Genomic DNA, 14,917 nt, shown 5'->3' with positions numbered 1-14,917 from the left:
CCTAATCTGTTGTTGTTCAGTTCTCTCCCTTGTCCCCCCCCTTTCCCCTCACAACCTCTTATATGTGATTTCGTATAGCGTTGAGGATTTCCTTCCGTTTCCATGCAATTTCCCTTCTCTCTCCCTTTCCCTCCCACCACTCGCCTCTGTTTAATGTTAAAAAATAGCTAACTAGAGAGGATTTTGAATGTTCCTAGCACACACACACACAAAAAAAAAGATAAATGTTTAAGGTGATAGACAAATTACGCCAATTTGATCATTGCACATTGTATACATGTATTGAAATATTACACTGCATGCCATAAATGTGTATGATTCTTATGTGCAATTTAAAATATTTTAAATATTTTTAAATGAATGAAAAAGTAAGAGATTCAATGCATGTATGATGATATGGAAATGAACCCAGCTATTATGTACACCTGTAATGCACTAATAAATCCCTCTCCTGAAAATTCAAAAAGTAAAAATAAAATGAATGAATGAAGTACCCCCCATCAAAAAGTTTGCATCATATATAGCTTTTTAAAAGTTTTGAAGGCCATACCTGGATTCCCAGTGAACTTATAGGAATGCTTTCATGGCAAGAAAAATAAATATGGAGAAGTGATTGCCTAAACTACTTAAGCATCATAAATAAGAAAAATGCATAGCATGTGTTGAATGAAAAACACTTGGTAAACTAACTCGATTTTCTCCTGGGAATTCAGGTGGCCTAGCAACTTGCACTCTTGAGTCCAAAAAAAAAATTGTTATTTTTCTCTCTCTTCCTCTCCCAATATCCTCATGCACTATAAAGAATCTTAGTATCTATAGGAATAAGAATTTCTTGTGGTTGTGTTTGCTATAAAAGAATTATAGTGGACCTAGTAATCCAAATGAGATAATTATTAGCTGCTGCATGTAGTGCTCATGAGTTGAAAACAACAATGGTTCACATAATAATGTGATAAACAGCTAGTCCGGTGACATTCTTTGCTACCACATAGTAAACACCATAATTGGCAGCCATGTTAGTGTTTAGGTGACACCAAAGGCATGTTGGATTCTGTGGAACTGACATGTTATCCTGTCTTGAAGGTGTTTAAATCATCAATAAGACATCCAAATAGCTGAGAATCTAAAATATACTTTGGTTTCAATTATCTAAGTAATATAAGGCCTTTGCTTCTAGAGCCTGAAGAAAAAGTTGGCTGCCAGATATAAGGATTTATTTTTTGATTAACAGAATGTCAATGGATTTCAGGATGTTTTTCACATTGTGGATTTTGGGAAAAGAGCTCCTAGATTGCCCTCAAATAATGGAATCCAAAATTTATATATCTATGTGTGGATGGTTATTAAATGTTTTCCCTGAATTTTCTTGGTTACTTATACATGTGGATCCAAATCCCAAGTGTTCTTTAAAAACACATGATTTGCCAGCTCGTGATGGATGATTTTTATTTAAATTTGTAATTTATTTAAATTTTATGACATAATATTCACAATATTTTATGTTCTAAACATAACTTGATACATACCAAAGCAGAGCAGAGTGGCTAAGAGAAGGAGTTCTGGAATCAGACCAGCTGTGTTTTAGTTCTAGTTTTGTCACTTTTTAGTTGTGTGTGCATGGGCAAGTCACTTAGCCTCTCTAAATCTCAGTTTCCTGGCCTAGAAAATGAAGATTGTAAAAGTATCAGTTTTACACTTAGGAAGATGAAATAAGTTAATTCATGGAAAACATTTATGAAAGTTCTTGGCACATGATAAGAACTTAATAAATAAGCTCTTATTTCCTCAACCATGTAAGATTGTTAGAAATACTAAATAAAAACTTTGTCTAATTCTTCACTATTAGGGTCGGTGTACTCGTGAGAATTGCAAGTACCTTCACCCTCCTCCACACTTAAAAACGCAGCTGGAGATTAATGGACGTAACAATCTGATTCAACAGAAGACTGCAGCAGCCATGTTCGCCCAGCAGATGCAGCTTATGCTCCAAAATGCTCAGATGTCATCACTTGTAAGTCACAGCTGTCTGAAAGTTGACAGTGCATATTGTGTGTCTTATGATGCTGGGAACTAGACCCAGGGCCTCATGTGAGCTAAGCAAGTGTGTCACCAGTGAACTACATCCCCAGCCTCATGTACTTTATTCGAAGCATATATATCTACATTGGAATAACCTTGTAGGCCTTTGGAAAGCTAGTTACTACAGGATTTAGGACTCAGCTCATGTTCATTGACACTTCTGAGCTGTGCATGTGAAGAGAGCAATCAGGTACGTGGGATTGAAATCCTGGTTGCATTTATGCATGAGTTGATTCCTAGAAGAATATTAACAAAGGAGCAAGTGCATGTTAAGATGAAGAGAAAGACTGATTATTATTACATGGAAATCTTTGAATTCTAGGACATTAATTCAAACAAAATTCTCTGTTCTTTGATAGTTTTGTTGTTGCCTTTAAATAAACTTTTTATTTTAAAGTCATTTTGGATTCATTGGAAGAACTTTAAAAGCTGGCCAGAGAGTGCCTGCATTATCCCTCACCCCGTTTCTCCAGTGTTTTGTTTTATGTTGGGGGGTTTTGCTTTGTTTTGTTTTTTACAGGGCTGAGACTGAAATTGGGGTTTTGAACATGCTAGGTAAGTGCTCTACTACTGAGCTACACCCCAGCTTTCCCCTGCCGTTAACATCTTAAAATACCATAGCAGACTTATCAGAACCAAAAAATTGAGATTCTCATATTACTGTTAACTAAACTGCTGGCTTTATTCCCACTTCACCATGTTTTTCAGTAATGTTCCCTTTCTATTCTAGTGTCTACTCCAGGATACCAGTACCACAGTACATTTGTTTGGATTCTGTCTCCCCTCTCTCTTCTGATCTGTAACCATTTCTCAGTTGTTTCCTATTTCGAATGACCTTAACTTTCTTGAGGAATACTAGCTAGTTATTCAGTGGTGGTTTGTACTACTTAACCTAAATACAGAGTTTCCTTCTGCACAAAATTAGTAAGATTAATAAGTGTCTAGTATTTTATGGATCAGTGAGTTTAAATGGATTTATAAAAAGCAATTAAGCTATATCTGTTCATATTGTCCTATTGAGAATTTATCTTGTCCTGATACCTTCAAATGTAATGTTGCATTTTGGCCCAACACTTCTCAGAGGGAATTGAAAACTGTCCCCTTTCTGCTACAATTCTTCAGCTCTCAGATTTAGCACAATGGTGTCTCATTCTAATTCCAGCTAGCCAACATTTTTAAAATTAACAAGATAAATTTGAAAGAGCTGTTACCTTTCTTTGTTACCCATTCCATCAGTGACTATATAATAAACACTGAAAGCCAAAAGATACATGTGTTATTTAGATGCAAAGAAAATATGGGAATAGGACAATCTGCTGTCAGCAAAACCTTATTATAAAGTTGGTTCTCAGAATTCAAGGAAATCTGGATTAATGTAACACCCTTTAACTATCATGCCTGTATACATAAATGCAAAAAACAGTTGAGAGGGGCATTGATGTTTTGCACCATGATATTCTTTTTTTCCAGAATGTCTAGACAGATTTAGGTAAATTAAATATATTTCATGTCCTGTACTCTTAGTTTGCCAAAATATTTGCCTTGGAACCCAGTGCTAATTAGTTATGTTGATAAATTGGTTCTCAGATCACCAATAGCCTCTTCAGAGCTCCTGTTTGACCTTCAATAATACTTTTCATTGTCAACTCCTTACCGAAACTCTTTCCTGGGCTTTCACACACTGCGTTTCCTCCCTGGGTCTAAAGGAGTAGGGAAGGAAGACAAAGGCTCCTAGATATGTACAAAACAGAAGTGAATATGCTTGGTGAGTCCAGAAAATGTAGAATAAACCAGAGGAGCTTTTTTTCCATTTTATTAAGATATAATTGGCAAATAAAAGTATATATGTTTAAGATGTACAATGTAAATATGATATTTGTATAGTTTATTAAATGAGACAACATGGATTAGCTTGGAAAACATTATGCTAAGTGAAATAGGCCAGATAGAGTAAGAAATACTGCCTGACCTCACCTCTATATGGAATCTTGAAACAAGTTTAACTCACAGGCACACAGAATAGAAGAATGGTTCTTAGGAGTTAGAATGGGGTTACGGGAATATTCTTCAAAAGTGACTATGACAAAGGAACGTTTAACTCAACATTGCTACCCTCATCCTCTTATGGGATGTCTTACTTTCAAATTGAGCAAGGATTGGGAGCAAGATTTTATTGTCAAACACCTGAGCCCACCATATTTTATAGTGTTAGAGCAAATCTCTTTTCAAAGGTCAGGGGCTAGTTCAGGGCACCAGTCAAATGACCTGCTTCAGGGAATCAGAGAGCAAGTTGTAGGGTAAAGTAGTGGTAACTATACACCTTCCATTCAACTTCTGCCAGAGTCTCTCCATTCAAAGTCTCAATCCTTCTTGCATTATTGATCATGTAGGATCACACTGGAGGAGTAGGGAGTGTTTTTTTTTTTTTAGAATCCGATAAGAAATTCATTAAGTTTTCTAGCCTCTTGATTTGTGCTAATTTTATTCAACATGATTTCTATAGTAGAATGCATTTCCTTTGTTTTTTTTTCTTCATTGGTGGTAATTTCAGATTTTAGACTGCAGATGATGATTTTTTTTTAAAGAGAGAGTGAGAGAGAGAGAGAGAGAGAGAATTTTTAATATTTATTTTTTTAGTTCTCGGCGGACACAACATCTTTGTTGGTATGTGGTGCTAAGGATCGAACCCGGGCTGCACGCATGCCAGGCGAGCGCGTTACCACTTGAGCCACATCCCCAGCCCTGCAGATGATGATTGATATGACTCACAGGAGTACAATTTATTTTATGGCATGACACAAGATACAAGGCATTACTTAGAAGATCCCAGGGAACAATTAGAAATTACTTTTTTACCTCATAGATTATTTAATGATAGCCACTGTGATGTGATAAACTGATAAAAGATTAATTTCTGCAGTTATTATGTGTACAAAATTCTAAGCCTGCTGTAGCTGATATGCTCCTGCTCTGTGGCCTAGGAAGCTGCCTCATAGATGTTCTGTAATTGAGTTAATGCAAACGATTTTAAGTGGCATTTACCAGTCTGATCTGGAAGAAATCTTTTCATTATGGATCCTGATCCTGATATAATTACAGAAGTAAAGTTTAATTTTACTTAATTTCCCTAGTACCGACTCTCCACCAAACAATTCTTGCTCTCTTAATCACCCCATTACCAATAATTGAATACTTGTCCCTAAAATAGTCAAGCTTTTGTTTAAAATATTTCTAGTTCTTATATTTGTATGGTTTCCCAGTAAGACCCATTTATATTACTGGCTTAAACTTCAGGTCTTTCTACAAAGCATACTTTGATCTGTTTCTGGGATACCAGAAAAGCACATCTGCCTTTGCAAGATTGAATATGGTTTGCTTATTATAAGCCCATAGATAAAGGGAATGTCAACCTCAATGGGATGGTAACTAGAGAGCAGATTCTGTTCAGTGTGACTGAACAATGAATAAAAGCCACACCTAGTCGATTTGTGTGGAATGCTTGCTGCAGCAGGCAAGTTTGTTCACTGTATTTAACAGGTCTGCGTTGACATTTGCTATTATAAAAATCCACCCTGAAAGCTTTTTGTTGGCTTTATTAAGAAAGTGAAACAAAGGACGTGACTCCCAAATATTTTTTAGTGCAATTTCAGAGATTGCTTGTAATATTCACAGCAAAAAAAGAAGAGTTATAACTTTAAAAACTCCCCCTTTTCATAATCAGAAGGCAAACATGAGCATTGTTGAAGAATGTTAGGAAAAGTAGACATACTGGATTACTCTCAAGCAAAACTAAAATTGGAAAATTTTAGTTTCACAACTAGGAATTTTAGTTATTGGGAGGAAGGATTCTCACTAATGGATGTGATGCATGTGTCTGAGTGTACAAATATATGTACATATATGTTTATATGTGCATGTGTAGATAAAGTAGATATGATGTTATAAGGTTATTAGAATATTTTTATTTAGACATTTTGCCTCTCTAGATCTTTCCATATCTGGAAAATTCCTTTAGTTTCTTTCTTTGAATGTGGTGATTCACATGGAAGCTGATGCTGACATATAGGTGAACTTGACCCAGGAGAGTATATTCACCTGGCGATTTATATAGAGGGTGTAGGTCAGCACATTTGAGGTTTCATTAAGGTGTGCCAAGTCATGTGATTCTGCTATTTTCATGACTTTCATTCCTGAGGCCAAGTTATGGAATGTAGACCATAAAGGATATAAACAAGCGTTCCATTCCTTGATTTTTCTTTTTCCTCTATTGAATCATTTGGTGTTTATCTGGACCCCTGCTCCCCTTTTTACATCATTTTAAATTTCTATCTACCAAATATATTTCTCAGAAATAGGATCATATGTTTACATTAATATAGTAAGGTATGGAAGTGATGCAACACTTCAGAACCAAAATAAAAAAAAAATAGGAAGTCAAGTAGATAGGAGGAAGGGAAAATACTAATTAATTACATAATAATAAATATTATTTTCAGATTCCAATGCCTTTAATGTTTTTCTTCTTTACTTAATTAAGCTCTATAAGGTATCATATTACTCAATGAAACTTTGGACTAGAACAGTTTTATGTGGCTGGAAATAAAATTGGAAAATATTTTTTTACATTTTTTTTTATTTTTGAAAATAAGTAGTTAAATAATTTAGGAGACAAAAACAAGAGGATAATCTCCTTCCCTCACCAAGATATATTCTACATTTGCCATATTTCTATTAGTTGCAATTTTTCTAGTTCACATTAACTCAATTTATCCACTAATATATTTATGTAATAAAGAGTAGTTATTGTCCTGGTTTATTTTGTATTAAAATTTACTATGAAAAGCATGGGCCAGACATTTTGAAGACTTAATAGAAAAGAAAACCATGTCTATTGCTCCAGAACAACTTGGTCCTAATACAGAAGGACTGGCCCCAGAGTGCTAAGAGACCAAAGAAAGATGCAGACAAATCCAGGATTGCACAGAGTGTAATTGGATATAATGACAGAAGCGTAGTCCTGGGCAGCAACTGAGACCAGCTGGATCCCCACAATTGGGTCACAGGGAAGTGCGTGCATATTGGTGAGGACAAAAATGACTTCGTCCTAGCCAGAATGTACCTGGTTTATCTTAGATTAACATCAAAGAGTCAAGCATATTTCTGGCACCAGGGTCTGGTTGTAAAGCTCCATATGCCTTTGTAAAGCTTTTTTGTCTATTTATAGTTTGCTGGGAAACTCTTGAAGAAAAATTGACCCCCTAGACACAGGGGCAATCATGGTGGTCATAACTCGACATGACTGTAGTCATATCAAACTGAATCCACACATCCATATTCCAGATTGCTAGTCTCCTCACCAGTACAGAAATGACAGTACATTTTAATGAAGGGTTTACAGCAGGCTTTTCAGTTTACCTATTCACAGAATAATAAATTAAGCTATTTAGTTTTTCACCTCAATGTAGTCACATTGTTTTGTAAAGTGATGTAATTAGAAATAAGGTTAATGTGCTCTTAATATAATGAGGATTATTATTATCATGTGAATTTCCACATTGACTGAGGTTGACCATATCACATCCCAGGAGTGCTTGGAGTGCTACTATGTTATGAACCCCAAATTTCATATGGATATTATTACATTTTCTAAAAGATTTTACTTTTAGATACAGCAGCTGAAGCTCATGTTTTTAATTGTTCAACACATATTGTTCCAGAGGTGAAGTTACCTTGGGCGAGTGAAGGTTCAGGGCCCCACATTTGCTTGGTCTCCTTCCAAGAATAATGTCTTTTTAAAATTTTAATATTTTTTAGTTGTAAATGGACACAATATCTTTATTTATTTTTTTAATATGTTGTTGAGGATCGAACCCAGTGTTCACGCATGCTAGGCAATCGCTCTTCCACTGAGTCACAACCCAAGCCCCCAGAGTACATCTTTTAAAGATGGTCATAAAATTTGCAAAAGGTATTTGTGTGTTCTAAGTCCTAAGAGCTCTCTTCTTCCAGCCAGTGGTCTGAGCTTTAGACCCCACAGATCCCAGATTGATTCCTAATTGCAATTACTGATCCAAAGTAGTTATTCATGACCCAGTTCCTTTCCTGTGACTGTGTATGTCACACAGCTTAAAGCCCCTTTTATAATAAAATAAAACCACTAGCAGTAGGTGTGCTGCCTTGCCCCAACTCTGTTAATAGGAAGTATGAAATCTGTTTGTTTCAAAAGTTAAGTGAAAATGCTACATTTTCGTAACCAAACAGAGGGTACTTGTACATGATATCTTTTACAGTGCTCAGTTCCTTCAATGGTAACAAATCTCAACATTGTCCCTTTATCCTCCCTTATGTATCCCCATGGGATAAATTAAATGTAATCTCCTCTTGGCCCATTTTGTGTTCTCTTCCTCTGGGACTGGTTAGCTCAGTCTGTTAGAGCCTGGTACTAATGAGACCATGTGGGCCTGTTAGGTTTACTGTTCATGGTCAAAGTCTAAGCTACCAGCCAGCTATCTCAAAATTGCTTACTGGTGATCACAAGTGAGATGAAGGCTGGGAATTTGAAGGGCTCTATGAAAATCTTTCTCCCTGAAGGAGGATAAAAAAAATAAACAAATAAAGCCAATGCTTGATAATCTAATCTATAAGGAATAATTTTTTCCCTTATCAAAACAATCCTCTTGCATAAGTGCACATGGTTTAGCAGTTGTCACTGAGAGGGCCACCAGGAGACCTCATGTAAAAACCTGTGGTTGCCCCACCATTTGATAATCTTAAAAGTAGTTCCTCTAATATTCTTAAATTGCTTTTATAGGCTTTAAGTATCTATTCAATATTAATTTGCTTTTGAGAAAAAATAAAAAGAAGGTTTATTGCTTTCCTAGCAAAGGAGAAGTACAGGGGACTCCTGTCCCAGAGGTTGTGATTCTGCTCATCAAGGAGAGCAGTGGGCTTTTAAAGAGGTGATTCAAAGGCCACATTCTATGTGTTCTCTGTTGGAGTTGTGACACACTTGTTAATTTGGGAGATAGTCATTTCTGAGATCTTCTGGTGCCATCCCCAAAGTCAGAATTACTTGGTTCCTGTGGTGGGTGGGTGTTCAAGGACAGATAACTCTGCCTGGGATGGAGAAGAAAGGTAATCCTGTTTCTACTGAGATTAGGGAGGGGAAGAGGTTAGGGAGGAGCAGGGAGAGAGGAAGAGAAACAAACAGATTCTTTTAAAAATAAGTCACAGTGGCAGAGCAGCAAGTGTTATATTTAAGGCATAAAGTGGACATTTGTATATTTCCCCACTGTAAATTTCTACATTCCATTTTTTTGGTAAAAAGGGTGATAACATCTCCAACCTGCTTCCTGCTGAGAGAGGGCAAAGTTGGGGGAAGTGACCTGAAGTCCTTGTTCTCTATCAGGTGGGGTGCAGATAGGCATTCAGCATCAGAGCAGTCCAGAGGTCCACAGTGGCAGATGGAAGGTGACTGGACAAAGCACACGTAGGGCAGGGATAATGCTAAGCCAACAATAAACAAAATAGCAAAGAATTACTTTTTTTGTAAACAATTAGCACAAAGCAATTAGTATTTCAGTCAGGCTCTGAAAACAATGAGGACAGTAACTCATAATCATACCAGTGAAAAACAGATCAAGTTTATCAATATAGGAGGTTAGGAAGATTCATAGGTCTGTGAGATCAGGCTCAAATTGACTCAGGACAAATTTGTAACACTAGAGTTCTTTGTGATCTTTATTATTAAGCATTTCCACACAAGAACCCTTACTTTTATAGCCTCCAGCTTTACTTACCTTTGGTAGGGCTGACATAAGTGTACATCTTGTTACATTTAAAGAAAACTATTGTTTTTCCTTTTTAATGTCCGTGTAGGACTGTGCATAGGCTATACTCTCCTGCTGGGTGTTTAAGACTAAATTGAACAAAACTGACATTGTTAGTATCTACTGTTAAGAGTCACCTGAGATTCCTCAGAGATCACTCTTGGGGATGTGTGCAAAGCCTCTGGCTCCTTTAGCTTTCCTCTACAAGTGGTGCCATCTGCTTGGATGGGTGAAGGTCTTGCTGACCATATGTGGCTTCTTTTAGAAGCATCAGGGACATTTCCATCTCCAATGGCCCTCCTTTTTGCAGAATTGCACTGGTTGGCTTCCTGTTCTCTAGGGTCCTCTTGGTTCCTCTGATTGGAACATTGGGTGACTCACCAGAGTTGTAGGTCCCATTGTTTTCTGGGTCCTGGCTAACCATAGAGGGCAAGAGCCAAATTATTGGCTATTTTTTCCTTGGCCCTTTTACTTCCTTGACTTTAGTCTCCAAGTTTTTAATTTAATCATTCAGCAGGACAGTTTCATCAGTGTTAAAGTAGGAATAATGGGTCATGACTTCAATATCTATAATTTTACAGTTATCCCTTCCATAGTTAACAATAATGTAATGTATATTTCAGAATAGCTACTAGAATTCTTCCCACAAATAAATGATTGTTTGAGATGATGGATATATTAACTAGCCTGATTTGATTATTGCATAATGTATAAATGTGCATAAATATATACACATAATACACAAATATATACATGTCACTGCATAACATATACATATATGTATGTGTTAATGTATTATAAAATACCTCATACTTTTCATACTGTTTGATCTAACATTTCCCATCTTTAAAAAAAATTATTTAGGAGTGGCCATCTGCCTGAAGTATACCTCAGGAAAAAGAGAGAAGCTAATGTATATTCCATCACTTTGACACTGCTTTTGAAAGTACTTTTGTTTTAGTTTGTTTCTGTTTTTCTTGTTATGCACTGTGATGTTCAAATTGGACTTCATTTTGTTACCCCAAAATTAATCTCAATATAGTTACAATATATTAGGAATCACTTTTCATTCAATTCAGTGTATATTTATTGAGCATACACTCTATACCAGACATTAAATGGATAGGAGGTGGAAAAAAATAATGAACACAAAATAGGCTGTACCATCTACAAATTTATGATCTAATAGTAATGAGGTATTGAATTAGTATTTTTGTGGTCCTCTTAATTTCTTATTTGTACCTGTTGTTCCATATTCTTAGAGCTATGGGCTTTTCTTTATTCCATAATAGACCTATCTTTCAAATAGCCATGTACAATTTTGTGGTAGTTTTTGTTGTTTTGGTGATGATGGTGTTGGTCCAACCCTGATAATTTTAACTTATTTCTCCTATTTATCCTGGACTTGCATTGATATGTTTATAAATAATGTCCAGGTTTCCTGTGTGTTCCTTACTATAGTAAGTTCTTCCCATTTGCCCCACAAAATCCACATTTTGCTTCACAGTCTTTGTTAACAAGCTAATATTTTATTATTTTTGGTGCTAGAGATGGAACCCAGGGGCTTCATGCATGTGAGGGGTGCACCCTACCACTAGCCTACAATTTGGTTAAAAATGCTATCAAGGTATGAGTGATACATCAAAAAAGCTGTACATATTTATTATGTACAATCTGATGAGCTTAGAGACAAGCATACACTTGTGAAATTACCACAATCCATGCCACAAATTTGATTTTTAAAGTAGTTTTCCTTTCCTACATGGTGGTCATTAACAAATCATTTTTAGATCAGGTCTGGTTTTCTCCTCAAAACAGTCGAATTTGCTTTGCTTATAAGGTCTCAAAACTTCCTCCTGAGGAAGAAGTCATTTGCCCTCTTCCTATGCTGATCTGTTTTTAGGTACTCAATTATAATCCCCAAGTATTCTATTGTAGCTTTTCCTTCCACCAAATAAGGGTAGATCAGAACCATGGTTTGTACTCTTTTTTATGCTATTCTTCTCACCTCTTATACCCACAGTAATATATTTATATTTCATCTGTTTGCCTACATTTAATGCTTCCTCTTACTTGAAGACATCTGTGATTATTAAAGTCAGAAGAGCTAGTTCTAAGTGAGGACAATTATTTACTTTAGACCCTTGAACTTTTTTCTTATACTCTAGGACCACAATGACTTATTATTCATTAGCAAGTATGATTGGTACATAAACACCACTCTCAGTTTGCATCAGTTTATAAAGCTAACTCTCAATTATTGAGGGACCAGTTAACTAGCCTGGATGTTATGAGGGACTCTTGCAGCCAGCCTTTGGGATACTTCAGTCCTCATAGATCATCACTCAAAGAATATGGAAATTACCAAGTAAAAACTGTGGGGGGAAAAGATTACTCAGTTGTGCTCCATGTGAAAAGTTGGAAAAGTTTGATAGAAATTAAAATTATGCATTTCAATATGCTTTAAAATTATCAAAGGATAAAAGTAAACCCAATGATGTTTAAAGAGTCTTGCTCCCTTTTATAATATATAAATGCTTGTGAATGAACAGTAAAACAAAGGTATTATGAGTGCTAGTAAAATTTAAGAGTGCTATTTTTCTGGTATTAAAATCAAGTCAAGAAATTGTTACCAAATGTTTATCCTTCCATAAAAGAAAATGTTTGGTCATCCACCTCTAGATAGGAGCTCAGAGAAGGAAGGCCCAATTATTCCATGGACTTCAGTCTAGGATGCCATTTAAGGGACTTAAAGTATTTTCCATTCATCCATCAATAATTGTTTCTGATCTCAGATATTATTGAGGAAACTAAAAATAGATATATTCTGTTAGGAAGACACAAAGATCAATTCATCATAAATGCAGAATTTTCATATCTTTTAAAAAAATATTTATTTTTTAGTTGGACACAATCTTTATTTTTATTTATTTTTATGTGGTGCTGAGGATCAAACCCAGGACCTTGCATGTGCTAGGCAAGCACTCTACCGCTGAGCCACAACCCCAGCCCCAGAATTTTTATATCTTTATGCTAGCTTGAAGAATAATGTTTTAAGTTATAAGTTAGTGTCCCTAATATGGGTGTAAACTAGACATGTTTTTTGGAGGCATAGTTTTTAAAATTTGTTTATTTTTAAAATTTTTAATTGACACATGATATTTGTACATATTTATGAGATACAGTACAATAATGCAATTTATGCCTAGAATTATAATGATGAAATCAGTGTAAATTAGCATTTCCTTCTCTAACATTTATCATTTCTTTCATTGGGAATCTTCAGACTCTTCTAGTTACTTTGACAAATATCATAAATTGTTGCATACCATAGTTACTCAGATTATTATATCAAGGAGATACCTGCACTTCCATGTTGACTGCAGCAGTATTCACAATAGCCAAGATATGGAATTAATCATGGTGTCCATCAATACATAAATGGATAAAGAAGCTTAATATTTCTCTGAATTGTTTTATAATTCAAGGGAGCTACAGAACACTTTAAGGCAAATATGCAGTGGCTCCTAAAGTTTTACCTTTATAGGATTCCAAGTACTCTTTTCCCATTGTCAATCACTGAGGAGTGATCTATATAGATCTATACAGTCGAAAACCTTATTTAGTGACTGCTTAAAAGAACATGCTCATGAATACCTTAATAGCAGCTTATAAAGCCAAACTTCTTCAACTTGTGGAATCTTGCCAAAGATATTAAATTTTTGCATCAGTGGATTTATGTATAATTGATGCTTTACTCCAGAAGTTGTAGTATTTTATATTTTGGAATCCTCTAGAACCAAATACAGTGAGCTTTTCTATAAATGGCTATATAGTAAATATTCTTTATGGGGAAAGAAGATATTGAATAGGTATCTATACGAAATGAGAGAGAACAAATATCTACAATTTTTTATTACACAGGTCTAACTGATGAGTACAGCTTCATCTGTGGATAGGCACTAAAATAAGAATTTCATATAATTTTCATGTGCTACTAAATATTATTATTATTTTAATTTTTTCAACCATTTAAAACTATAGAAAAACAGGTTACTGGCCATACAAAAACAAGGGCAGACTATATTTGGCCCAGGGGTCCTAGCTTGTGGATCCTTACTCTAGAGCATTTAGCTGCTGCTGCTGCTGCTGTTGCTGCTGCTGCTGCTGGTGGTTGTTGTTGTTGTTGTTCTTCTTCTTCTTCTTCTTCTTCTTCTGAAATTTTTTTAGTTGTAGATGGACATAATACCTTTATTTTATTTATTTTATTTATTTATTTATTTATTTATTTATTTTTATGGAGTGCTGAAGATCAAACCCAGTGCCTCACACACGTTAGGAAAGCCCACTACCACTGAGCCACAACCCCAGCCCCAGCATTTAGCTTCTTAATCAGTAAGTAATCCATAACTATGCACCAGGGGTGAGTATCTTGGGGGCCTTGAACTTCCTAAGGTCATGTGAAGTATTTTGTACACACATGAGTTTTTCTGTGGATAGGGTCTGCAGCTTTAATCTGACTCTTAGAGAAGTCCAAGACTAGAAAAGGATTAGAAGCCACTGTACTGAAGACATTTCATTAATTTTTAGGAGGCATTTCCTAAGTGCCTCATAGTTCCTAGGTACAGTGGTAGGCACCAGGAATTCACAGGGATTCCTATCATAGGAGGTGATATGCAACAGATACTGAGGGTAAATACTTTTCATGTAATCTTATTCATAAAGTCTGTTATCTCTGCCATTATTGTTGTTTTACAAGACTCAGAAAGATGAAAAACCTCTGGTTCTGGGAAAAGAAAAAAAACCTTTTCACATTTTCAAGTATTTGGTGAATAACTTAGGTTCAGATTTGAATATCTGAAATACATTTAAACATCCAGATTAGTTTAGGCTTCAAAGAGAAATAAAATTCAATGTATTAAGAGCCTTTTTTCTTAGGACTGAGGGAGTAGATCTGTGGTAGAGCATGTGCTCAGCATGCACAAGGCCCTGGGTTCAATCCCCAGCCA

The 14,917-nt window shown here is 35.6% G+C and overlaps 1 protein-coding gene across 1 annotated transcript in view; it reads left to right on the top strand.

Annotated features, from left to right (window-relative positions):
• Positions 1 to 14,917, top strand: part of MBNL3 (muscleblind like splicing regulator 3) — a 110,256-nt gene that overhangs the window by 78,853 nt on the left and 16,486 nt on the right. Inside the window, exon 3 of the mRNA XM_081276505.1 lies at positions 1,847 to 2,011. Within this exon, the coding sequence (XP_081132631.1) occupies positions 1,847 to 2,011 (165 nt within the window). The remainder of the gene's footprint in view (positions 1 to 1,846; positions 2,012 to 14,917) is intronic.

The sequence above is a fragment of the Spermophilus citellus genome (assembly GCF_964194105.1).
Source record: "Spermophilus citellus genome assembly, chromosome: X".
Classification (NCBI taxonomy): domain Eukaryota; kingdom Metazoa; phylum Chordata; class Mammalia; order Rodentia; family Sciuridae; genus Spermophilus; species Spermophilus citellus.
The sequence above is the reverse complement of the archived record's forward strand: the minus strand, read 5'-3'. Positions and strand labels throughout refer to the sequence as shown.